At 46.6% G+C, this 26,734-nt stretch overlaps 1 protein-coding gene across 4 annotated transcripts in view; it reads right to left on the minus strand.

Annotated features, from left to right (window-relative positions):
• The window catches only part of ZNF423 (zinc finger protein 423), a 226,169-nt gene that overhangs the window by 21,030 nt on the left and 178,405 nt on the right, over positions 1-26,734 (minus strand). For 3 of the 4 annotated variants that reach the window (XM_065641162.1, XM_065641161.1, XM_065641164.1), the window contains one exon: positions 854-985. The exons of the other annotated variant lie outside the window; for it this stretch is intronic. In XM_065641162.1, the coding sequence (XP_065497234.1) occupies positions 854-985 (132 nt within the window). The remainder of the gene's footprint in view (positions 1-853; positions 986-26,734) is intronic. 4 annotated transcript variants of the gene reach the window in all.

Below are 26,734 nucleotides of genomic sequence, written 5' to 3' on the forward strand. Positions count from 1 at the left end.
AGGATAAATTAACTCCAAGCTCACACAAAAAGCAGGTTCTCAAATTGTGGGCAGAACCCTAAGGAGGCGGGGTTGGACCCCAAGAAGGGTAGGTTTGCGTCACTCCCACCGACACTGAAGGAACCGCAGGCGCTGACGTCCCCGACGTCCCCTTCGCCGACACCAGGGCCACGCTCACACGTACACAATCTCCATCTCTCAAGCAGTTTGGAAATATAGATGTTAACCGCTGTTTTGACGAGCATCTGAACGGCAGCCTTTACCGTGCATCCTGCAGATGCTTCACGCGAGATCACCCAAGATCGTCTGCACTGATGAGGCAGCTTGAAATGCACCACAGGGCAGGAACGCCTAGCAGGCCTTCCAACATGAGTTAGAAATGTTCCACCGCCAAAACTACCCTTCAAAAACCTCCGAGAGAGCAGCTGGCAAAACTATACAGCTGTAAAATCTGGTCTTCTCAAACCTTTACTCGGATGAGCCTCGCCACCACGGGCAGACTGGGATCTATTTCGACTTCAAAGGGTCCTTGCTCAGGTTGACAAGGGCTTGCAAGAGCAAGTCCTGCCCACGGAAATGCATCGCACCTTTGAACTACAAGGTACAACGCAAAAGCCTTCGAATGGCGGGGGGCGATGCAGAGCCCCCACATGCGGCAGTGCTGCTCGGTGCCAAACGCCACGGTGCTGCTCTTCGGAGCGAGCCCCAGTTTCAGACAGACGGTATTTTGAACGTTTCCAAGCACAGCATTTCTTTTCCCAAGGAAAGGAATACAGTATTTTACAAATCCCCCGAGTGTCGTTTCTGGATCAAGCCATGCACGCCGAGGCTTGTCGGAGCCTCCCCGCCTTACCTGTGAAACAAACAGGGCATTTGAATGTGCCTCCCATCCCCTCGAAGCTGTGCTCAATCAGGTGACACAGGAGCTTTGCCGGAGAGTCAAACATCTGGTTACACAGCTTGCACTCGTGATTGATGCCTTCCTCTGCAAGGTTCAAACGATACAACGTGTTAGTGACACAGCACATTAGCGTCGGGGATGCAGCGGGCAGGGAGAGACGAGGCGAGGACCGCGGACGGCACCGCGGCCCCGGCCCCGCGGGAGGAGCGGGGTGTCGGGGCGCAGCCCCCGTCACGGCCACGGGACCCAGGTCGTAGTTGGGATGAACATCCCGGCCCCGTGGGAGGAACGGGGTGTCGGGGCGCAGCCCCCGTCACAGCCACGGGACCCAGTTCGTAGTTGAGATGAACATCCCGGCCCCGCGGGAGGAGCGGGGTGTCGGGGCACAGCCCCCGTCACGGCCAGGGGTCCCCGTTTGCAGCTGGGGTGAATGTGGAGCTGCCATAGCCCCAGGGAGCCGCGGTGGGTCCCCAGCTCCCAGCACCGCGTCCCAGCGCGACGAGGAGCATCCCAGCGCCGGGTGCGTGTTGGGTAAATAGCCAAGCGACATTTGAAATTAATTTAACAGTGCGAATTCCACCACCAACACCGAAAACGGGTTGAAACACCGTCCTCGCCTCGGACTACACTGCTGATATACAGGAGAGGAAGAAACTATCGGAGAATAGTGGCGTGTCAGCCTTAATTTTATATCTCTTGGCTTTTTCCAAGCTGAAGGGGCTGAAGGTATGTAAATGTCATTTGCAAGTGTACTTGCCACGTCATATATATTTAGCATTGAATACACAGGGCCCATTTTACACGCCTCTGTTATAGCTGAACTCATAGGGAAATAATGACAATTATTACCATTGTTTCAAGCCTACCACCTTTGCATCATGATATGTTTTGCTATTTACCAACATTGGTAGTTTTGGGTGCAATTGGGCCCTTTTATGAGGTACTGAAGCCATATTAAAGCCATTTCCACACATAAAACAAAGCAATCAGTTTGTTTTCTTGAAGTGAAGGGAGAGAGCGGTCAAAATTTAGACAACATAATGTACAGTTTATATAAATCAGAAAACACCTAAAATTTCAAACTTTTGCTGATTGTTTTTGTAAATACCTCATGAAAATGTTTCTTTTCTTCATTGTGACAGCACATGTGAACTTCTCACGAAAACATAGTTCCAAGACACCTAAGAAATGACTATGTTACACCACAAACCTGTCTCTTGCCAAAGGCATTTGGATCTTGCGGATAACACGAGCCTTCAAGAAGCATCGTCTTTACTTAGCTTCTTTAAGTTAGCTTTTTACATCTTTAAAAGGGCTAAAGAGGGGGAAACGATCGCTGTCGATAAGGTCTTTGGTAGTCTCGGTCTCCCAAAGGCCTGTTCCGAGGTGGGCAGTTGGGTGCGGGCTCTGTGCCGGGCACAATGTGCCCAGGCGCGCGGTGGCGCTGGCACTTGGTGGGCAATTCCCCGAGCACGCGGGTCGTGAAGGGCGCTCCGCGTGGTGTGAAAAATTACAGTAATTTAAAAAAAAAAAAAAAAAAAAAAAAAATCAGTGGGGTGCTGAAGGTGAGAGAGCGGGTGAGCGGGTGCTGACAGCGAGCCACGGTGAGGAAGGAGGAGGCAGGATGGGGAAAGGTAAATAAGTGGGTTGGGAAGGAGGTAAAAAGAGAAAAGGGAAAGGAGGGGGAGAAAAAAGCATCAGGAGCAGAAAGATGAAAGGGCTGGTGGCTCCACGGCAGCGGCTCCGTGAATCCCCTGGGCAGCCATAACCAACGGCTGGGATGTTTCTGGGATGCAGCAAGGTTTGCAATCCTGCGTTTGGGCACATCGCCCTCTCTCATGGATGCGCTTCAAAACCCAACCCTCCCCTCGCGCTGGAGCATACGGCTGGCTGGCTTCTCGCCTCCAAAGTTCGGGTTTTGTGCAATCTCTGCAACCTGCTCCGCAGGGGAGAGGAGACGGGGAAGGGACCGTGGCCCGTGCTGAGCACCCCGAGCACCCGGCTCTGCACGGCCCCAGCGCTGCCGTACGCCTGCAGAGCACAGAGCAGGAACTGGGGGAACGGAACCGATTCCTTCCATGAGTGAGTAAATCAGAGAAATCACATTTGAAGTTCATTTTCTACCCTCCACACACCGGGTTTGTGGAAAACAGTGATTCATGTACAGCCCACGGTCCTGTGTGAGCACGTGTGTTCATAAATACGGACAGACGCATACTGCTGATTAGACAATTGCTCCTTTTGCAGCCTAAATATCTACGATTTCAGTAAAATTTTTAAAAACCCTAACAATGCTCAGCAGTTCAATTGAAGTATATTCTTACAGGCTTGGTATGTTTAATTAGGTAACAGAGATTGTGTATTTTCTTAGCTGATCCCTGCAGTATTTTAAATAGTTAAACCCATAACAAACAAACTAAAACTCGAATGAAAAATAATAAAACATAATGGGTTCCTGCAGATCTGGAAATTTATCCCACTCGAGGCAAGACCTTTTGATTTGCAAATCCACTTCTGAATTATAAGGCCTTCTCCTCACCGGTGGGGGTTTTTATTCCACTCCCACAGGAGTCCATTATGTATTTCTTGTGTCTATAAAACCATCCAGGAAGAAAAAAGGGGGAAAAAAGTACCATGGTTAGCATGACAAACGTTTCTCTTTTCATGCATGTGTATTCAAAATATGAAAATGCCCAAAGATATAGATAGAATTGGTGCTATAATCACTCTCTCCTCCATGGCATTTTACAGCATATTATTTTACACAGAACCACGGCGCATGTATAGGGATACTCAGTCACCTTTGGAGAATAACTTCCTTGAATTATATAGGATCATATAGGTACATGCGAGGCGGCTTTTCGACAATGCGGCGCGACACCCAACGCTCCAGTCAAACGTGTGGCATCAGCAACACAAAACAGAGAAATTTCCCTCGTTTTCGTTCCTTCTTTTTTTTTTTTTTTTTTTTTAAAAACGTGACAAGTATCTATGAGAGACCTACATAACTCGAGTGAATTATGCAGCCCCTCTCATTTGTAAAATGAAATGCAGATTTTTACAGCTTGCTGTGTTAGATCTTCTCCCATTTCTCTCTAAGTGTATCTGTGCAGGGATCAATTGATTATAGCACTAAACGAGTAACGCATGGCAAACAAGAATCTTGAGTTTCTTGCTTTTTTTTTTTTTTTTCCCAGAGCTCAAAATAATAAGCATTAATTTTACACTTCATTTCTCAAAAAAATAATAGGATGTGCTCTTGTTTAAAACAAGCAGGCCTGCTGGATTCTGTCAGGCTGAAACTATGTCAGGCCAAAAGAGGAACAGAGCGCTTTGTGTACAAGTATCATGGGGAGATGATAGTATCCTGTAACGTTTGCAGTACCTACTTTTGTCTCCAAAAGCATTTGATCCCTGGCAGACACATACTTATTTCCATACTGGTCTTGAGGGAAGCCAGTAGGAACGAGAGCTGATTATCTGAATCCTGAAGGTGAAACCTGGGTGGTGCCCGCGGATGTCAAAGGCGGGTATTTGTATAAATTCAGGTATTTGTACAGAATTCACCGCCTGGCAGCCAGGACGAGCGGACCCAGCGCACGTCGCTCGTTGTTCTCCGGTCCGGGTGCATTTGCAGGACAGTTTTAAATATGTCGATAGGTGCTTAGTAGCACTTACCCTGTCGTTCTGCCCATCTGAGAGCGAGCACATGCCTCTCCATGAAGCCATTTCTGCTGCAGCAATGTGCATTTAATACATATTACAATGAGTCTCTGAGCCTCTAAGAGAACCAACACGAGCAGCCTCCTGGCAAGCATGCAGTATAATTAATGATGCTGTATTAAACCCATGTACTGTATCAGCTGCATTTCTAATTATAACTGTATTAACGGCAAGATAAAAGTACGCATTAACACTGTCGTGTGCTGACGTGTCGTCACACCAATAACAGATAGGAGATTTGAACAATAAAAATCAAGATGGCATTGTCTTCGTTCTTAGGTAAAACTTCTGTCTTCAACTTGATTTACTAAAGCAAAATTTTCCCTTACGGAATAACCACAATGGTCTTAATTCGAAAGATCATGTAAGACAATCTGATGCTCGCTCCTTACAACAATATATACATCCCGCACTATAGCTTCCCACACCAGTATTATTTCTACTCCACTGTAGCAAATTAAGGCAATAAAGGGGAATATCCTTCCTGTGCTCAGATGTACACATCCGTGAGTTAGCCACACTTTTAATGAACTTTCAAATAATGTAATTCAGTGTAACAAAGCATTAATAGGCTGTGTTCACAGAGAACCTTCTCCTGTCCATTATATCATAAAATCTGGTAGAATTAAATGGGCCATGTAAGGAATGCTCTAATTATAACAGAAATAAACAGAAACTGGAGTCAACATAGGGAAATAAAATCAAAACTGCATGGAACTATTCTGTTTATGCAATTCATTTCCCAGTAAATAAGTAAGCAAAGGGGAAAATGTATAACATAAGAAAAGCAGGAGCTTCCCCAGTAATTTTTTCCGTGTGGCTGCGAAGGAGGACGGGGCTGGGGCCAGGGGAGGATGACAGTGATGGACACCCCCTGCGAAACAAAGCCTGCGGAGAACCGCCCCGACCCCTCGCCTGCCTGGCACCACTTCACCGCTGCTTCTCGTTAAAAACCATCCAACGAGGGAGGTAAAACCAACGTCTGCAAACACGACGCGACTGTTACGAGGGGACGGCAAAGCCGCAGACGAAGGCAACGTCTGCCGCGCAGACGACATTTCTTCCTCGCCGCTGCGCAAACCGTTTGAGCCGCATCGGTACATTTTTGCAACGAATGCCGGAGGCCGCGGCCGAGCCCCTGTTGCCGGTGGGGCCAGGGGACGGCGGGTGCTGCCCGGCCGTGGCACGGAGCGGCTCTGCGGCACGCAGCCCCGGCCGGCCGGTGGATTGATGGTGTGGCAGCAGAAATGTCACCTGGGGAGCTGGGTGCCGTCCTCCCAGGGATGCTGGAGGTCAGTTACCATGGCAACGCCGAATGAGCTCAACCTTGTAACTGACCCTTATCTTTTTTTGATCTGTGGCCCACTTGGGACCTGGGCTGGAAATCAACTGGAAAATAATCTGGTCACATTTCAGAAAGAAAACTATTTATACTTATTTATCCAGGTAGAGCTCATCTCTCCCTCTGACGACTCCGCCAGCCTAAAGACACCCGTCATGTTCCCTCGGCTGCGCAGAAACACGGCGAGCAGCCGTGTCAACCCCCCGCCACCGCCAAACACACACACAACGCTGCCAGGGGTATCGGTGCTCCTGCCTCTACTCATATATCGCCAAAATCTTGCCTTGCTCGCAGCCTCCGACTTGCCCGTGTGGATAAACACACACCTACACCCCTTCTCGGATGGTTTAATATTTTATGTTGGTATCCGCTACTCATATTCTTTTGTGCTTTATCTCTCTGCTGAAATATGATTCCGCTTTGAAATATATTTATATGATCTAGAATGGCACAACGCTGATGTCTTTTATGAGCTGAAGATTGTTTAATAAAACCTTGCATTCCTGCTTCATCCTTGTGACAATTTTACTATTATAAGTTTTCAAGGGATATGAGAGCTGTCCGCCGTGGTTAGAAACATCACTTTAATGAAAAATGATAACATAGGGACTTGGATTTTTCTAGAAACTATGTAAGGAAAACTAACAAAAATACAGAGAGTTCCCAACGTGAATTCGTACCTTGGGAGCTCTGTGTTTCTGTTGGTTTTCTTACATTTGATTTTGGATGAGACTCATTAAAATCGGTTCTGTTGTACATGGTTTTCCAAGGGTCTGGCAGCACGAAGGGGCTGTCGCTGCTCTCCAGCTGGGGAAGCTCTCTGGGGAACGGGATTTGGGAAATCAGGGAGGGTATTAGGACACAGAAGCCACAGGACCTGCTGGCAAACATAGGGGCTAGAGGAAGCACCTATGGATTCACGGAATCCCAGAATGTCAGGGATTGGAAGGGACCTCAAAAGATCATCCAGTCCAATCCCCCCGCCGGAGCAGGAACACCCAGACGAGGTTACAATTCCTGGTAACACACCCCAAGGCTTCTTGCGACGTACTTGTTATGCGCATCTGTGGCCTTAAAAAGGTACTTTTTTCCAGGCTAAATTAGCCTACCCACACAACAGGCTTTAAACTCTTTTTGTCATCTCAGGGGGCCTCAAACTCAAAATATGCAGAATTAGATGCCAAATTATTTATAGGGTAGCTTGTAAGTTCACTGCCTCCAGTACATGTCAGTACGCTGCAATATTAAAATGACCATTAAAAAGAAGCACGGTCCCAGAGGGACTGGGGATGAGACTGCGGAGAGGTTCCTACCGACGGCAACGGGGGTTCCTGGGCAGCTCCAGAGCCCCCGGCCAGGGCCGCCCGCTCCCCTTGTACCAGTGCCCAAGGGGGAGGCCGAGCCTCGGCCACACCGGATGGGTCTGCGCAGCCCGTCTTCATCAGCTGAATTTTTCAGTTTACAAGAAAAATAAAATCTGAAAGTTCAAAGGAGTTCACGGAGCTGCGCATCGTCTATCTGCTGACTGCCGAGCCCCTGAGGGACCCCGCCTGCAGAGCTTTATTTTAGATTTAGATATTAATCCAGGAAACTGCATAAAGATAATTTAGAGAATGCACTACGCTTTAGCTCGGTAACTTCACACTCTAGCAGCCTTTCTCTGAAGATGCCTTTTTTTTTTTTTAAATAGCCTATATTAAAACTTCTTGTGGACTGGAGCCTCATAGGTCTGGCTGGTCCTTCACAATAGTTCATTAAGGAATAACTCCAGTGGCTCCCATGGAAATGCAAAACCCGTACAGGAAAAGAAACACACGGCGCTTTTGAATGTGCAAGCCCATACAGACACACACACAGAGAATGAGTCTGGCTAAAGCTAATGAACCCCTAAGAATGGCTGGAGGTTAATAAAAACACTGCGTTCCCACACAACTCAACCCTAGCTGTGTATTTCAGTGTTTGGATACGTTCACAGCTGTATTATTTCAAGTTTAATGTCGATACCTGGTGGAATCTGAAGGAACACAGGCTGGAATCCAGGCCCACGGCCACACGGCCCGTTCCCTGCACCAGCCTCGTCCCATCGTGTCACTTAAACCTGAATATCCCTCATTACTCCTGGTCTCCTCTCCACTCTCCTCCCTGCAAGCAGCTCCCTGCACTGCTGTACAGCAGGAATATGTCCGTCCTCTGATCCTATTGATAATATCACACCAAAGAGTTCAATACAGGCAAACTGCAATAACTAGTATCTACTTGGCATCTATTCTTCTCGTGAAATTAAAAATTAAAATTAAAACTTCATTACGCTCTTATTAAACGTCCCACTGGAACATGCCAAGCGCTTTTAAAACACGCAAAGCTTTACACTGAGTTTAAATGGGTGTAAAGCCCTTTTTTTTGCTCGTTCTACAGGGCTGGCACTTGCCCCGGCCACAGCGCCAGGGCCAGCAGAGCCGTGCGGTGTCCCCTCCCCACCACGTCCCACGTCGAGCTCCTGCACCCACCCACGGGCTGGGAGCCACATCCCGCGGCCGCTGCCAAAAGCCAAAGGCCAGGGGGGCATTTTCGGCTGCCCGAAGGTGAGGACCCAGGTCGAGGTGACATTCAGCCCCAGTGCTCGCCGGGCGCACACAGGATGGCACGCGGTATTTGTTAAACACGAGAACTCCCGCTGGTGTGTGCCCCTGATCTTCAGATTACGGTTTCCCAAGAACACATTGACATGATAGACTACAAATCTATCACGTAAATAATCATCAGATTAATGGTCTCTAATAGTATATAATTAACATGACAGACAGGCTATATGCCAGTTGTTGTCAACTACACTCAGCGATGCATGGAGTACGAGAAAGCCGAAAAACGCTTCCGTGATGGCATCAGGAATGCAGAAAAACTGGTAAGAGGAGAGAGAAAAAGAGATAGCGTAACAAAATGAAACCACTTCTGAATGTACAATTTAACTGAGGAACACTGAAGGTTTTTCAGGTATCGAAGTATGATAAATGTCAGACTTTTTATGTCTCAGCAAAGAAACCATGAGTTATCCTGCATCGATGCAATGCCTCGAGTCCGTCCAGGTGGGCTGGTGCAAGGGGCCTCGTTCTGGTACTGCAAGTTCTGCATAAACACAGAAATACGTATCCAGTGATGCGGGCTTTACAGCTTGTCAGATATGGTCAAATGAAAGCTTGTATTGGTAGAGATATCTGGGAAATGATGCAGTGGGTATAAAAGGTTTAAGTGCAAGTGCAAACCAACTGTGAGCATTATTTCTGTCGTAGATCACCAAACAGCCTCGAGACTGGCCGAATCATAGAATCACAGAGTCATTTTGGTTGGAAGAGACCCTCAAGATCATCGAGTCCAACCATAACCCAGCCCTGGCACTGCCCCATGTCCCTGAGAACCTCATCTCCGTCTGTCCAACCCCTCCAGGGATGGTGACTCCAGCACTGCCCTGGGCAGCCTGTTCCAATGCCCCACAGCCCTTTGGGGAAGAAATTGCTCCCCAGATCCAACCTCAACCTCCCCTGGCGCAACTTGAGGCCGTTTCCTCTGGTCCTGGTGCTTGTTCCTGGGGAGCAGAGCCCGACCCCCCCTGGCTCCAAGCTCCTTTCAGGCAGGTCAGAGATCAGAAGGTCTCCCCTCCTCTCCTGCTCTCCAGCTGAACCCCCAGCTCCCTCAGCCGCTCCTCAAAGGACCCGAATGCTGCACTCCTGGAACCTTGAGCAGTTTGCACCCGCTTATTCAGATTAAGCAAATGCATTTGATTTCAATATTAATTCACCTTCTTATTAAGAAACAGCAGTTTTAGGGAAAAGCCTCTGTTTGAAAAGCAATCTTACGGCAGTGTTATCAGCCTATGGACCAAAACTATTCTTTAAAATACATGCAGTCAAGTGAAAAAAAAAAAAAGGAAACATCTCTCAGCCTTTTTGGGGAAAATAACATGATGGTTACCCAGCTACCTTGATGCAATTGTTCGGCAGAACTGCACTGGAGCTCACGTGTCCCCGCGAGGGCTCACACACGTCACAGCCCGGCCCCAGGGACACTCCTGTCCCCAGGCACCTCCGCTCCCCCGGGACCACGACAGAGCTCGAGGACACGCGCCGGTTATCGGAGCTGGCGAAATGAGATGCCATTGCCAACACGGCGAACCAAGGGTGGCTAAATAAGGTCTGCCCGGCCAAGAGGGGTGACTGATTTTGAATGGTATGAATATCTCTCAGAGCTCGTTAAGTGCAAATATGCCCAAAAGAATGAAAACCCCCTATCAGACATTTTAAAGTCAGGAATCCTAAGGTGAAGTAACGCACGATATTCCTTGAGGCAGTCAGAAAGAAGAATCTGCATAAAACAAGAAAATACCTTAAGCATCTCGACATTATGCAGACATATATTCCTGTACTGTGGGAAGAGGCACAAGTGAATGTACAGAGCGTCTCCCATTGATGTTGATGGGATTTGCTCAATTAACACTTCACAGTCCAGGTGGAAATCTCACCCTGTAGCAGCTTCGTCTCAAATAAGGAGACAAGCTGTAACTCAGCAACCTTTTGGAAGAGCTGTCACTGCCAGGCAATGACTCTGCACAGCACAGACTGTAAAGTTACCCCCGGTAGCACTTCCTAACATACACACATTGATTACAATACATCAGCGGGTTGGCAACATGGGCAGAAACCTTCTCCCTGGCTCCTAAACCCAAAGTTCTTTGGCTTTTGCCTACGTAAACAAATCTTGTATTTTCTTATGCGAGTAGCTCCGTCAGACACACAGCTGTTGGCAGATACGCTGCCACTGCTCAAGACAGCCGGCTTGGTTTTATTTATTTTTTTAGAAACACATTTTCTTCATTTTATATGTCATTAGCTTTTTAAAACCATTAAGGAAAGCCACGTGCAAACGCTTCTGCTGTAGACAGACTCCAAAGAACATATGTGGGCTGTGACCAAAAACTTCATGAAAGATAGAAGGCGAGTCTGCATTTTTTCCTCAAATAAAGGGATCTGGAAACACCAGTCCTACCCAGGCAGGGGGTGAGGACTTGGGAAGGTCCCCAGGTGCAATGGGACGGCTGTGGAGAAGGACCTGACATGTATTCATTGAACCTCAAAACAGATTTAGGGGTATCCACCTCATCAGCCCACGTGAGAAGCAGCAAATTCCACAGCCTGCACAAGTTACTGAGGAAGAATGAAAAATCTGGAAAAAAAATCAAACAGCTTTTCAGCTGCCCCTTCAAATAAAATAAAGTCCTAAATCAAGCTGTCATGGAGTTGCTTTTTGAACCAAAAAAGAGGAAACAATGAGACCAGCTACCCACCATTTTACTCTTCATTTTTCTTGTGAGTTCTTATTTTAAGCCTGGATTCAACAATCGGCATTAACAAGTCGGCATTTGCTCCCGTCACCCCAGAGAGGTAGGGAAGATACAATCGTATATATGCAAAATAGGTACAAACTCTGATAACAATACTTTGCCTGTAGGCAAAAATTGACTTTTTAAATGGCAGCCACTATAATAATGTTAGCCTAAGACCTGCCCTTGCAGGATTTTCCTCCGCTTAGTAAAAACAAGTTACGCAGTAACAGGAAAGGCAAGGAATTTGGGCACTGAAAATACGGGGGAAGGGGGGGAAAACAAAATCAGTCTGGAGTTGAGTCTTTGCAGTTAGATGAGCATCAATTATGCATTGTATCAAAAACCAAAATGCAAAAGCATGGAGCAAGCAATTCAAAGCAGCAGCATGAGCAAAGCAAACGCCAAACAAATGAAAAATACGGTCCAAACTGTGCCAGAGCACCCAGCTACTTTTCATGTGACGCTGTCAATCGTATCGCATTAAAGATCTTGGATACTTGGGAAGAGATTACAGAAATATTCAAAGATGCAATATTTGTATTTTGAATGTTAATTCGACACAAAGGAGTGTGCATGAGGGAATGTTTATAATCAGCACTCCAATAAACTCACAAATGACTCTAGTATTTTATAAGCTTGTTAGAAACAAATCACTCCCCTAGCTTATATTTACTTACTGATGAATCATAAAAGGCCTCAATACACAAAGAGTAAATTCAAAAATGTTTTCCTCTTGTTTTATCTTCTATGACAATACTGAAACCCACTCGTGCGGGCCGTGATTCCCAACCAGGCCCCTCCTTGTTTTATGGTTGAACATCCATTTCTCTGGAGGACCAGAGGCAATTTTGAAGCTGGGTTCCTGCCTCCAAGCGCCCTGTACAACAGTTGCCCGGGTCTGGAGCTGAACCGCAGCAGTTGGAGTTGCCTCCTGCCCCGGTGCTGCCGCAGGGGTGCGGAGGGGAGCACGGCCGCTCGTGCCCATTCACACGGTGAAGCTGCAATCCGAGCGCTCAGTCTGAAGAGGACGAGGAGACAAGCACACCCGGAGCAACGCACGGGACAGCAAAGCGTACAAAAAGAAATTCTGCAATATATTTATAAACCCGCAACGGTCCCGAACAGCTGCGTGAACTGGGGAATCCGTCAGTGCTTCGGCGGGTCTGCAAAGGCACAGGCGAGGGGGCCGTGCAACACAGACCCTACAGCCACCCAAACACCCCGCACGCTCTCGGTGCCGTAGCTGAAAACCCTTCTTAGGCTGTTTAAAAACACTGCGACGCTTTAACGCAATCCAAGCCACGCTTCAGCGGACAACATAACGCCGACACCTTCCAAATGCTGTTGGTTAGACACCGGCTCAACCCAATAACCATAGAATCACAGAATGTCCTGGGCTGGAAGGACCCACAAGGCTCATGGAGTCCAAGTCCTGTCCCTGCACAGGACACCCCACAGGTCACCCCGTGTGTCTGAGGACGGTGTCCAGTCTCTTCTTGAACGCTGTCAGGTTGGGGCCGGGACCCCTCCCTGGGGAGCCTGTTCCAGTGTGCTGTGGCCGTGCCGAGGTGCCCGTGTGCCACGACAGCCGCGCTGCCGAAGGAATCGCTCCGTAGGTCGGCGTGCTGCACCCGTAACCGCAAGTAACACAAACGGACGGAAACAAAAGTTGGCAGAACAATGCCTCATTTCTCTAATGTAACTAAGTGCTGCACGCGGTAATGGGAGTGGTGGGGATACTCGTCTTTATGCGCTTATTTACCCGATAGGAAGAATACAGGGGTATTCTAACGCAGGTTTTTACTTAATGTACAGTTAAGCATTACACAAACATTTTATTGTGGTCTGTAAAGATGATCTATTTACAGTAACTGCAAAAATCACACACCGCATTCAGGCATAAGTGCTTGCAGTAGACACACAAACGCAGTGACTTTGCAGAAGTAAATGTAGCATAGGCTTTTATTATTATGATGTTGCTTCACACACAGACACCGAATGCACCCTCACTGTCCTTTGGAGGGGAACCAAACGCTGCCACGCACGGAGCTGGACACATACCAGCTCCGTCATCGGGAGCGACGGGGCGAGCGGGCGGCCGCTCGCCCGGCTCCCGATGTGCAAAACCACGGCAGCTTCTTGTGAGATTTTGAGGCGATTTCTGTGACCTGCCGGGGCCGGCCCGGTGGTCTCTGCAGGATGCCAGAATCGCTGCAGTATCGCAGAACACATCAGCAAAGGCTGCCTCAACTCGCACGGCCCCTGCTGTTATTAAACACGGTTCAGGTAGGTACGGAGGAGAGCCGATTATTCATCACAGACATACGCGCCTTACAGCATAGGACTCATGCTTCCAGAGTACATAAGATGCTTTTACTTCTAGAAATTTTAATGGCAGCCATGAGAATAATATCATCTTTTTTTAACTAGTGCACAAGCCATAAAGCATTGTACGGGAATTTAGTAAAAAGTGCAAAGTTGACAAGCGGTATGGTTTCAAAATCTGCAGCCCAGAGAGAGAACCGCAGACTAGTCCTGAACCAGTCAATAAACTTTGTCTCTAAGAGGGTGTCAGGGAAAAAAATACACTTTCTCAGAGAGGAAGAATATTATGGGCATATGAAATGCTGGCGACCCAGGAAACAAACAGCTGAAGGAAAAACCATCCAGGACATGTCAGGGTTTTGCAAGGAAAACAGAGAAGGTGCCACACGGTGTGTGTCAGACACCCCAGTGCTGTTCGGCCTGAACTCACTGGGATTTTCCCTGTGGCCACAGGGTTGTAATTTTAACACTGTAGCCCATCAGCGACGCTGTTGTAACAAACATGAGTTTGAAAAGGAAACAAGTCACATCCCGAAGAAAACAGAAAAATGCACTTTCAGGCGGGGAAAGGTTGCCGCAGTCCAAACGACACAGTACAAAAAGTGCATCGTTCTACAATTTTACCAAAAGTGTTACAAGTACAGTGATCTCCAGGATTCTCCTTTGAGTTATCCATTTATTTTTGAAAGCAGAAACATTTCTGGTATTCTTTTTTTCAGTAAATACATGACATTTCTGAGACCAGCTTGGAAATCCAGTGACAGCAATAATTAGTCAGTCCAGGTCAGTTATGGCCACGAGTTAACGAAACACAAGCGCCTTCCTCGTGCACCATCGTGCTTTGCGATCGATGAGAAGCAGTCGCGAGCTTCGAGACAAATCACAAAAGAGGAAAAATGTCTATTGCATCAAGATTTTATACCAAATTCTTCTGCCCAAAGTGTCTGTACCGGAAACTGCTGCCTTGAAGGTTAATTTGGTTTCATGCATGCAATTATTTTCTGCGCTGCATCTGATGCAGATGGAAGGGATTCACCTGTGCCTGGCAGCCAGCGAGATCACGTGGCAGCTGAAGCATCTCACCAGTTGTGCTTAACAGTGGAATCAGGTGGATAATTAATACACAGACAACTGAACGCCTGAAACACCGTTCCTGTTTCAGAAACACAACCCGTGCACCAACGGGATAAAACTTTTCTCTTGTATTCCTGCCTTTGGCTGGAGCCAGGCCCCTGGGCAGCAGTGTCCCTGTTTGCTCCACGTGCAGGAGATACACGGAGCCGTGAGCTTTGTGAAGGCACCCGGTACAGGCAGGAGGAGCAGCCGGGACAGCCGTGGGTCCCTGGACTGCCCGCCTTGAGTAATCCCCACTTGCAGGAGCTAAAGCAAACCAAACCGCCCCGCAGGACACACCGCATGTAGCCCAAGCTCTGGGGCTGCCCCTGCCCCCGGCAGGTCTCCCTGGGAACGGGAGGCTGTGACCAAAGCCTCAGGCACTGTGGTGACAACCCCTGGGCTCCCCGGCAGGGACTGTGCCGGGTCTGGCATCGCTGGCACAGCCGCACCACGGTCTGCACAGCCAGCGTGGGCAAACCCCAGCCCAGGCAGCAAGACCTGGGTCGCAAAGCAATGCAAAATGCCAATTTCAAAAGGTTTGCAAGACCTGCAACATCATTGATGCTGCATTTGGCAGGTGCTCAAAGCCGTCAGTACCACCCTACTGCTGCCACACGCACCTGCGGTCAGAGGAATCATGGAATCACAGAATCACTTCGGTTGGAAGAGACCCTGAAGACCATCGAGTCCAACCATAACCCAGCCCTGGCACTGCCCCATGTCCCTGAGAACCTCATCTCCAGGGATGGTGACTCCAGCACTGCCCTGGGCAGCCTGTTCCAATGCCCCACAGCCCTTTGGGGAAGAAATCGTTCCCCAGATCCAACCTCAACCTCCCCTGGCGCAACTTGAGGCCGTTTCCTCTGGTCCTAAAGGCAGAACCGCTCCTCGCAGCCCCTGTGTCGCACGTCCCTTTGCTCCCCTGGTGCCTTTGCGCACACGCCTGGGCAGTGAATCATGGAATCACAGAATCACAGAAGGGACCCACAAGGATCATCGAGTCCCACCCCTGTCCCTGCACAGGACAACCCCGTGCGGCATGAGGGGCCCTGCACCTGCACACCCGGCATCGGAAACAGCATCTGAGCCCAGGTGCTGCATCCCAGTTATTACAGGGTCTTCGCTCACAGGCGCAGAGTTTAAATAACCAGTGAGGATTTTAAGTATTTTCATCGCACCGTTTGGTTTCCATTGGCTTTTCAAAGCAAAGGACATATTAATCAATAAAGATTTTTAAAAGAATTAATTATCACCGTAATCAGGGCAAGCTCCCCAGTGCCTGGCTCTCCAGCACCTGCCCGAGTCCTCGTCCCTTCCAGTGACGGATCTGCCATCTCTGCTCCATCCTCCTGCTTCGGAGCCTCGCAGCACTATCGAAATCAATTCACTTGGTGTCAAAAGCTCTCATTCTTCTTGCACCCACCAGTACAGCTGTAGTATTCATCAGATTTTTACCACCAGGATTAATGTTAGAAAATGTCACTTGCTACAGTAAAATTTATCAACATTATTATATACCATAGAAACTGCCACCACAGACAAATGCACTACATTAAAATTTTGTCTAGAGCTCCCTAGAGGAAACATTTGCTGCAATTTGTATAACAGTTTATATATTTATGCTATTTAATGGTACAAAGCAATAATTATGACTTCATTCACTGATAAGCAACAGCATTATATAAATCAGATGCGGATTTAGAACATGCCAGCTTTGTCACTGGCCTACTACTTGTAAATTATGTTGCTGTTAAAAAAAAAAAAAAAAATCTAAGCAAATATGAGTTAGCAGCAGGAAGCTAATAATGTGCCTCCAGCTGTTCCAGTTAACCTGCAAATGTGGCCATCTGCACCTCAGGAGAAAAAGAAAAGGAAAGATAGAGGGAGGGAGGAAAAGGAGAGAGGAGAGAAGCCCCCGCCAAGGCCAGCGCAAAGCCCGGGCCCCCAGCAGTAGGAATGACCTTGCTCCTTATGACCAGACAAGCACATATTTAAAATCAGAAAAGTTACTAAAGAATAAAGGACCTTTTCTCCCCTAGACCCACAGAAAAAAAAAAAAAAAAGAAAGAAAAAAAAATTCTTTTCCACTGCCTTTTTTCTAGAGCAGGCTGTCTTTCGCCTCTGGGGTTATTATTTACTGCATTGCAGGTTTGTCCAATGAACAGGTTTTCCTTACAACTTCTGCCTTTCATTTTTACTTTTTAACACCTCTTCACAGCCCCATCTTAGTATTTTTTTTTTTTTAAAAATGGTGGTCATTGTAATAGATTTATTCCTGCTTCAGACGATTTAGAATGGATCTGCAGGGCACAAAGGCTGAACTATCAAACGAGACCGAAATTCTCAGATAGAAAGTCACAGATCTCCGAGCGCACAGCGGCGGCGCTCCTGCCTTTGGGTTCACGGGGATGAGGTGTCCGTAGGACGTGCCAGGGGTGTTCGCTCAAAGGTGATTTTGTAAGAGATTTCTGCGGAATCTGGGTCACAAGGAGCTGTCACAAGATATTCCCTTTGACATTCACGCACGCACCGAAGCGACAGTGGCTGGATGTGCGCGTCCTGGACGTCGTTATGGTTTGGTAATTTGACAGCAGTTTAATACTCACGACTCTCCCAGATCCTTGTTACGGGGGCTCCTTGACACCCCTCCTACATAAGGATGGGCAGCCTCAAAGGATTTCTTTTTTAAAAGATCTGACTCTCTGTAAAACAAGGAACGCGACTCCTGTGCTGGGTAGCGGGTCGGGGGGGTCAGCACGCCCGGCCAGGTGCCAATCCGCCCCCATCGCCCCAAAAATCCCGGTTCTGGCAGAGCTGAGCAGAGCAGCAGCTGCCCTTGCGATGCTTAAACAGACTCAGGATTATCATTACTCTTCAACTAAAACCATCTCATCTTGCTCCTTCCAAAATTAAGCAATCCTGTTCTTCCCTTGTTTTAGGTGCACATCTGCTCGCCCCAGTTCAAGTGCCATAATGCTTATAAAACTTTAAAAATTCCGAAAGCGCCCGATATTGAGCCTTGCAGACCCTGAGCTCCTCGGAGCACATCGTGCTCACGGAGCAGCAGGGCTGGGTGGACACGACAGCTATTATTAGATTTCCACCACGGAAACATGATTTATTTTCACTCCGATTTTTGTAACTGTAATTCATTCCAATGCTAACCCCATTTACAGGGATAACTCACTTGAAAGATTAATTTAGGCATACATAACTTCAAATGAACAAAGCCAATTTTTTTTTTCTTGGAAATACTGAATTTACTTTAAACTGATCAGCTGTGTTAAGGCATGCATGTGTTTTTAAAGCCTGTATTAATGATTTCCTCTATTTAAAGGAGTTTTGTGACCCGACATTGTTTAATGTTGACAAGTTGACAAGTTCTTGGTATTTTCAAGTGAAATACCTCACCCTGATGGTACACACAAGCAGCAACCACACATCTTTTCCAAGCATTTGTACTACACTTCGGGGATGTTGGTGAATATGATAAAAACTGCGATTTGCAGTAGGTTAAAGAACCAACAGTTGCGTGTTGAAACAGTAAGTTACCAGTATTTACCCTTCAAATCGTATAAACCAAGGTGAAGTGCCAGCAGCGTGATCAGGGAAAGGCGTTAGCCATTCGCCCCGAGGAAAATAAGTTTTCTGGGTAAACCTGTAACTTCATCTGGCCTTTCCAAAAATAATTTCATCTAGAAATTGCCACAAGCAGCTGGGGTAACGCTGAGCTTTCCTATACCAGAATGCCTGTAAAAGCAAACAACATTCGTGGATGCTACAAACGCTGTTTAATATCCAGATTCAGTGGGATATTTGTGCACCACAGCACGGTCCGGGTGTTTGATGGAGTTGCACTTAACTATGCAAACCTCAGGCTGGTCCATTGGTGTCTTCAGAGGCAGATAACGAGAGAAGCTGGTGAGCATCTATGTCAAAATAATACACGGTCCTGTGCCCCTCGGTCTTCGTCAGGATTGGTGACAACCAAGTGACGTTGCACAAAGCTGGTGCAGCGTGTGGGCTGTGTGGAGTTGCTTTTGCTCACCAAGTTTGGGATGCTCCTCTCTGACAGGATACCATGCATCTGTTTTCCATCCCTATCCGTTCACCGCTAAAAACGGCACAAAAAAAAGAGATCCTAGGTATGTGCAAATGACCCATAATCCTCATTTATAAAGAAACGCTTTCACATTGCCTCAATGAACTAGGAGGGGATTGTCAGATGGGCTTTCACATGGGCATTAATAACATAAGAGCGAAGCAGATGGAAAGGGGGATGAACGGATATCTCTAAAACCATTAATATAAATACAGTTAAAACACCTCACTATAAAATCTAAACCACATATTTAATTGATTTAATTTTGTCAAAACACTTGTGCTCCGTTCCTGGTGCTGAGGTGGGCGGCAGGAGCAGAGAAGCAAAGAGACGGTGTGAGAAAAGGCAAAAGACACGATCAAATGGAAGAACCTTCCAATATCCCGGAGGTGCCACAAGCATTCAGACAGCACATTCACATCAGACAGGTGAATAAACCGAACCGTCTATCACGCTCATGCAAAGGACTGTGCATATGTCTGCAAAACGGTTTTGAGGCGATAAAGGAAAAAATACCTACAAGCTCACGCAGATAATTCTGTGACATTTTCATTCTATCCTTATTGACCTGAACAATTTGATCCAGAATTATCATGCAAGCAGCAGAAATGCTGAATGAATTTTTAATAGCAGCGTGCGTGAAAGAGAACAAAAGTTCATTGAATGTGTTAGTGACTTCCACAGCGCTGGTTTATGTAGCCCTCCACTAAACAGGCACTCGCAACTTCAATAGTTAAACGCTGACGATTTACAACGCATCGTAACTCATTCCTGCTGAACGGAGGGATCCGTCTCTCAAACACAAGTGATCTTGCAGTCACAGATGAACTCTAGTACTTAAGTACAATGGGATACGTTTCACGGTGTCAGCCCGAATTTTCAGCCTTGACTTTGATTTCCCCTGCCTTGGTGGGTTCCAGTCAGACCCTGGGTGTTACTCTAATGTAGCTTTTCTGTGGTTTTAATATGAATATTGTGTCAAGGAGCTGAGATATTAAAAATGACAATACATTATTATTGCAGCAGGGAAATCTCTAGAGTCCTAGAAGTAGGATTTCAAAATCCACAGTCAAAAATCAATAGCAATCCACAAGAATTCATAAAGGAAACATGTCAGTCAGCATCTTTGAATACAAATCTTACATTTCACCCTAAGCAGACTGGACAAATATGAGTCATTTAAAAGACGGAGAAGGAGGTGAAGGTGCCCCAGCTTTTCAGGCTGTGGGAGGGAGCTGAGACACCCCGGGCCCTGGGGCCGGCCCAGCCTGTCCCCATGTCCCCACGTCCCAATGCTGCACCCCGGCAGAGACCCGACCCCTCCCCGCCAGCAACCCTGGACGCGGGGAAACCGGCTCATCCGCGCTCCCCCGTAAACGCGATAATGAGAAGAAACGCTCCGAATCACGCGCGCCGTCCTTTGATGAGTTCACAGCCAGACATCTGTTTGCGAGGCCGCCGGCCCGCTCGCCACCTCCAGCAACGGGACTTATTATTGCTTGGGTTTGATTTGCACGACCAAAAATAGCCGCAAAATTAATTAATTAAACACTTCAGATGTATATGGCTAACTATGTATTAATACGCTGTTATCAACGCATCCTAATCCCCCTCCCAGGAAGAAGCCTGCCTAACTAGCGTGGATAATAGAAGGTATCACGTACAGAAACGTCCACGAGGCGAACGCAAACCGACGGCCTTTGCCATCGGAAACGTCGCCCAGGGATCAGGTACATCAGTGCGGGGCTTATGGCTTATTCTCATCGTTCAGATCACTCACCTACACTCTGAAAGACGTTTTTGAAAGAAAAAACAACCCGCAAGGTGCTCGAGATGAATGGTCTTGCTCTCTTAAGCAAGAGTTCATAGCAGCGCTCAGAAGGAAAAAGAAATCTTTCTCTGGACCTCCCTCTCCTGTACAATTTGCACAACAGCAAAGCTGGGTTTGATTCACAAAAGAGGTGAAGTTATAAGCAAAGGAAGCACAAACAAGGTTGGAGTCCAGATCCAGTAAAAGACACTAAGATTTGGCCAAATGTTCTCAGTATCCTCCTACAATCTCTACTGCCTGCGTGCTCTCCCACCGCTGCTCAAAACAACCTTAAAAAAAAAAAAAAATCTCTGTTACGATTTTGGAGGGGAAAGGGCAGAGGATGGAGCTCTGATGGTGGGCCAGAGTTTTCAGCTCCAGCTCAGGAGACTTGACGGCTGTTTTGAGATAAGTCCATCGCGCTCCCCGGCTGAGTGACGCAGGGGAGCTGTGTGATGGCGATGGCACCAGGACTTCCACGGTGCCCAAAGTCCCCCGACTCCAGCAGCGTTCCTTGTCGAGGCCGCGGGGAACGCTGCTAGAAACCGCGGAACCTTTTGGGGCAATCGCGAGACACAGTTTACTGTACGCGTGCTATTCACCATGCACATTATTTATTCATTTATGTGGATTAGTAGACTGCACGACCAAAAACATGCCGTCAGCAACGATGGACATCCAAGTCTGCAGTAAAGGCTTGATCCAAAATTGGTTTCTGTTACTGAAAGATGTCTTTTCTTTCCTGATTCCAGTGAATCTTGGTTCAGGCCCCGAAGGTACCGAGAGGAGCTGCTTTTACTGCAGCAGTCACAGCAGCCAGAGCTGAAATCTCCATTACAATGGCTCTGTCACAGGTACTGCAGGAAGACAAATTCATTTAGGGAGCCCTATTGATACTTGATTTGTTAGATCTCAATTGCAGAGCTCTCAGAAGGGCGATGTTACCGTACTACAAAACCATTTTATCTCCTAGTCACTGTCCTACTGTACGTACCAGCCTAAATGCAAAGGATCACATCTCCAGAACCAGGGTGGAAGGAAAACCTTTACTGTGCATAACTGGTACTGATACACAGGACAAAATCCTGTAAAAGCTTTGTATGTGTGTTTGATTTTCAAGTTAAAGAAGAAAATAACGTGTGTGTATATATATATAAAATAACAGCATTAGCCCCTTGACAGATAAAAAATAACCTCCTGGCACATATCGCTGCTCCGCTGCGCTTCCCCCACACCCTGCACCTATTTATTCCCCAGACGGCAGCACCCACTTTGAGAACCATTTCTTCCTCCTTCCATCAAAGCAAATTAGGAACAACCTCGCCAAAGCATTCACTGCTGCACTGATGGAAAAATTAATCAGCAATGGGCTCACACCCTGGGATTTTCTCAAAAATTTGACAGATCTCTTAGTACTGAATTCTCAATCTGCCCTAGTTACCAGATGCGAGTTGGAAGGGCACTGAAAGGACAACAGACGTGCTGATATTTCCAAACTGAAGTCATAACGTATTCCGACAAAACTAACATTTCTAGGGTAACCCAAAGCAAATCTCTTGAATTGGAGTTTGAATATATTTATTTTTTCTGAATCGCCCGTTTTTCTCTCCTCTTTAGCTCCCCCGGCTGAACTCCCAAACCCGAGATGTTCGTTGTCAATAAACGCTGTGCAAATACCCGTAAATAAAGGGGCTCGGCAAAAAGAGCTGCTTGCAGTGACTGCCTTCTCCACGAGAGAGCACAGCGACCTGAGCACGTCCCCAGCCTTTTGTAAATGCCTCGTGTGCGCACCCAGCACTGTATAACTCAAAAATTATAATTAAAATGTCTTAGCTCCTGTATTTATAGTAACATTTAAACTACTGTGCTTTCTTGAAGTCAGAGTCATTTACTTGAGAACAGCGCACTTTATGGTGAACAGATCTTTGAAACTATACCGCGGGGATATGGCACAGCCACATGTAACTCAATATATGTCAACAGCTGTGAAAATATTGGTAGGAGAAGGGAAGAAAAAGCCATGAGCACAGATCAAGTGCCCTGTCTCTCACATCTGACTGTTTTCAGATTCTCCCTCCCTCCTCTCCTCCCCGCCCCCCCCAAATAATTGGGCAATTTTGGTGCAAGCTGTCATAAAAGCCAAGGCTTCTTTGAGGTTGAATGATCAAAAAGGTTATAAATGAAAATGATTTCAATGTTGGAGGCCTAGCGAGTGACCAAGGCACTTTCTGTAGCAGAAGGGTTTGTTCTAATCTTACCAACTGCACGCTTTCGTCAGAGCATATTCCTAGGGAGTTCACAGCTCCCCAGGGCGAAGCTACAGTAAATTCTGACTAATCCCCTCTGCATACAAATGAGCCCCTGGTAAGAGAAACTGCAGGGTCAGGCGGCTTATGCACAGCACCGCTTCTCCAGGTCTGCGCCTTCAGCAAAGCAAACAAAATGGCACTATATTTTGATTTTTTTTTTTTTTTTTTTCCAAGAGGACAAGGTTCCTGAAAAATAAAAGTTTAACGCTAAAATGCAGGGTAGGCTGAGGAGAAGAACACCGAGAGAAAAGAGCATCTCTCCTCTCCCGTGCCCAGGCAGTGGGGTAAACAGGATCAGCCCTTTAAAAAATTAATGAATGTAAACTTTTGCTTGACCAAGGGAGTGGTGGGCTCGGCCTAAAATTGAATGTAAAAGGAAGACAGCGCAAGATAAAATATTTACTAGCCTATTATAAAATAGCAGGATCGAATTGTGCACCTCCATTGGCTGGCAGCACCGTAGCAAGACACTATAAAGCACCGAGTCATTTATATTCATTCCCTGGCATTTCAAGGGATCTTTAAATGTTAAATTCTGCACCTATCGCTGCTTTAAAAGTCTTAAGCGTTGCTTAATGCGTGATGTGATTAATTTTTCCAGCTGCGCTTTACTTAATCACAAAGCATATATTTGTTCTAATTATTAACTCTTGATAACGTGGGATACTCCGGTTTCACAAAAACGCCTTTGGATGCTGGGGGGTGCTGCGGTGGGAAGGACCGGAGCGGCTGGCGCTGAGGATGGGCGAGGAAGGGGCCGCAGAAACTCTCGCTAAGAATCGCTCAGAGCTTCTCTCTCCATGGGCCTTCAGAAAAATCACCTACATTTTGGGTATATACAGAGCCCACGATGTTTATACTCTGCAGCTATTTAAATACAACTCAAAGATACCATCCTGTGACCTCGTGTGCGGTTTTATAGTATGCAATTTTCACATGCATTTAATATACTTATGGGGTCAAGATGTAGACTCGTTCAATTTTATAGTCTCAAATATGGCATTTCTTGATTCTGCAAACTATAAAGACACTTGAACGCTCTGTGATTCAACCTTATAAGTTTTGGTTTAGATTCCTCCTTTACAAGCTAATGTCTTTCTAACACATTTTTGTGCTTATAATTGACTCACCTGAACCTTGCAAGCTCACCCTAAAACTTATTAGCCAAAGTGAAGGCACTAATACAGTGTTGTGGTATTAAGAAATAATCTAACCAACCAACCCCAAAACGTTGGCTGGGGAAACACTGCGGAAGGGCCGAACCAACACATCTTTCCCACGCCGTGGGGAGGCTGCAGAGAAACCCCCCGGAGCTCCGGGCTGGATCCCGCTGCGTCCCACGCACCCACCAACCTCCCTTTTGGTGGTGGGAGGCCGCCGGCCAGAAGTCCTGCTGCAGGTAAAAAAAAAAAAAAGTAAAAATAAAAATAATAATTGAAAAAAAATTGAAGCGGCAGCGCTCCCTTCTTCTTGCCATGAGACAATATTAAATGTTTTGCACTGTTCTCCAGCCAGAAGGAATTGCAGTCTATAAAAGGCACCACTGCACTGAAGGGGGGACTGTGTACCACTCCATGGAAAAAAAGTCTCCCATCGCAATCAGGAAAGTGTGTTATAGGGATGACCTTCTGACACAAAGCACAAATCTATCAGTTTGCCACTTTTTACTTGCTTCTGGTATTTATCTCGCCTGCACTCCCAACTCGTCTTTTAATTAGACAAACTCTCATGAAAGTCAACAAGAGTTTTGTCTGACGGAGGGCTGGGCTGAGGCGTAATTGGATCACAATTCCAGGGGTGACAAAGAATAAAACCCAGTTCTAGGTAGGCGCCAGAACCACAGGATGTTTGCAGTTTGAAAACGAAGCATTTCGGGTGGGGGGAAACTGCAGCAAAGGCCCCACCATCTCCCCAGGAGGAAATTCTGAGCTCTCCCACCCGCAGCCATCGGCAACGCCAGCCAGGAAAGGACGAGCAAGAACAAGAGTTAATCAACGGCATACCTCAATGACATGTCATTAGTGAATTCGATGGCAATTTTGACACACCACTAAAATTCCCACACAAGTAAGTTGAATCAGTTTCATAACACACCTACGACATGTTTTAACATAATTACGTTTAAAGGAGAAGCTAACGGTAAGATATAAAGCGTAAAGGAGGGTTTCTTTTGTTTCCGTTTCTTACGCAGAATAAAGACCAAATAATTAAGCAGCCTGGAACACGATGTCAAAGCGTGGCAGCTTCAGCCAAGCGTGTTCCACCACGAGGCTGAGCAACAAAGCGGCCACGGAACAGAAATGTGCAGCAGCGAGCGCCACGCAGCACGTGTTACACCCGTGCTTTAAGGGAACATACATATTTCACATTCCGACAGGATAAATAAGGCTGATAAGTGACCTGTACGGCGAATTTCCCGTTAAAAAGGCAGGAGCTGCTGAAAGCCAGGTTCTCGCTGCCGAATTCCTGGACACAGTTTCCAACTATTCCAATCAAGCAGCTCTGTGGTTGGGCTGGGATTTCAAACTTGCCACAGTATGAAGTCCAGTTTGGGCTATATTCCCTTCCCTCTCGCAGCTTGATGAAGGCTTCCCCGCAAAATCAAAAGGCTTACTGTCAAGTTTTCGATTGGTCTGGGCTTCATGCTATCACACGTGTGGTGATGGCGAGGAATATGAATGCGGCTCTGGCTCCACCACGGGGCCCTGAGGTTTCGTCCAATTCATCCAGGGACCTTATGAAAGTAGAGCGGGTCTCTTTTCATGTATATTCCGACTGCTGAAATTCCCCAGATGCGCTGCAGTGTGCAAACGCCGTGTAAAAAAGAACAATAGCTTGAGAAAAACTGAGGCAAGTCTACTGAGTATGCTTAAGATAAACCAGCCGAGCTAACGCAAAAAAAACCCAAACCTGACAGACATTCTTCTGCATTCGTAGCTTAATGAAAATAAAACCTTTTAGAGGGGGAGAAAGCTTCTGCGCACTAGCAAATAAAAGACTGCCGTGTTAACTTATAAAAATTGATGCAGGTCTCCAAAATGTAAATACATAATATTCAGCCCCTCGTGTTCAGATGAGATTAGATAGCTAGAAATACTACAAACCTTAAAAAAAAAAGATCCCAAACACATAAATTCTGTTTGCGCACAGATTCGTTCACCTACAACCATTTACGTTCGGAACTGTTCTATGGCAGGAACAAGTTAACAGAGAACTATAATCTCACACCGATGCAGATTGCAGTATATCATTCCAAACTGAGTGAGAACAATCCTTCAGAACTCAAGCTGATATTTCAAGTAACAGCTGCTGAAAATGAATTTTTTTGTTAGGCTTTAGGCTTCTTTTTTTCTTGTTTTGTTATTATTGCTGATAATACAGTACAATGTTCCTTTCTGGAAGAGCAAAAGAATAGCAGCGAGCTTCATTTCCACTAACCGTGCTGTATTCTCTGCTTCGGGCCTATAACACATCTTAACTACACTATATCTATAATTAAATTTTCCTACCAGGAACCTTTGCAATAGTTGCAACTATGTTTACTAAGAACAGTCATCACACTGGCTTTAAAATCACAAGAAGAAAAGAATGCTCGATATTTAGCACTAAATAAATTTAGATATTTAGCTGTTTACAAGTGTTTTATACGTTTGTATGCCAACACCAGACTAACTTACTAACCTTGTTCTACAAACAGCAGGAAATGTTGCTAGTCCAGGGTTTTTTCAAGGG

The sequence above is a fragment of the Caloenas nicobarica genome, chromosome 9 (assembly GCF_036013445.1).
Source record: "Caloenas nicobarica isolate bCalNic1 chromosome 9, bCalNic1.hap1, whole genome shotgun sequence".
In the NCBI taxonomy this organism is placed as follows: domain Eukaryota; kingdom Metazoa; phylum Chordata; class Aves; order Columbiformes; family Columbidae; genus Caloenas; species Caloenas nicobarica.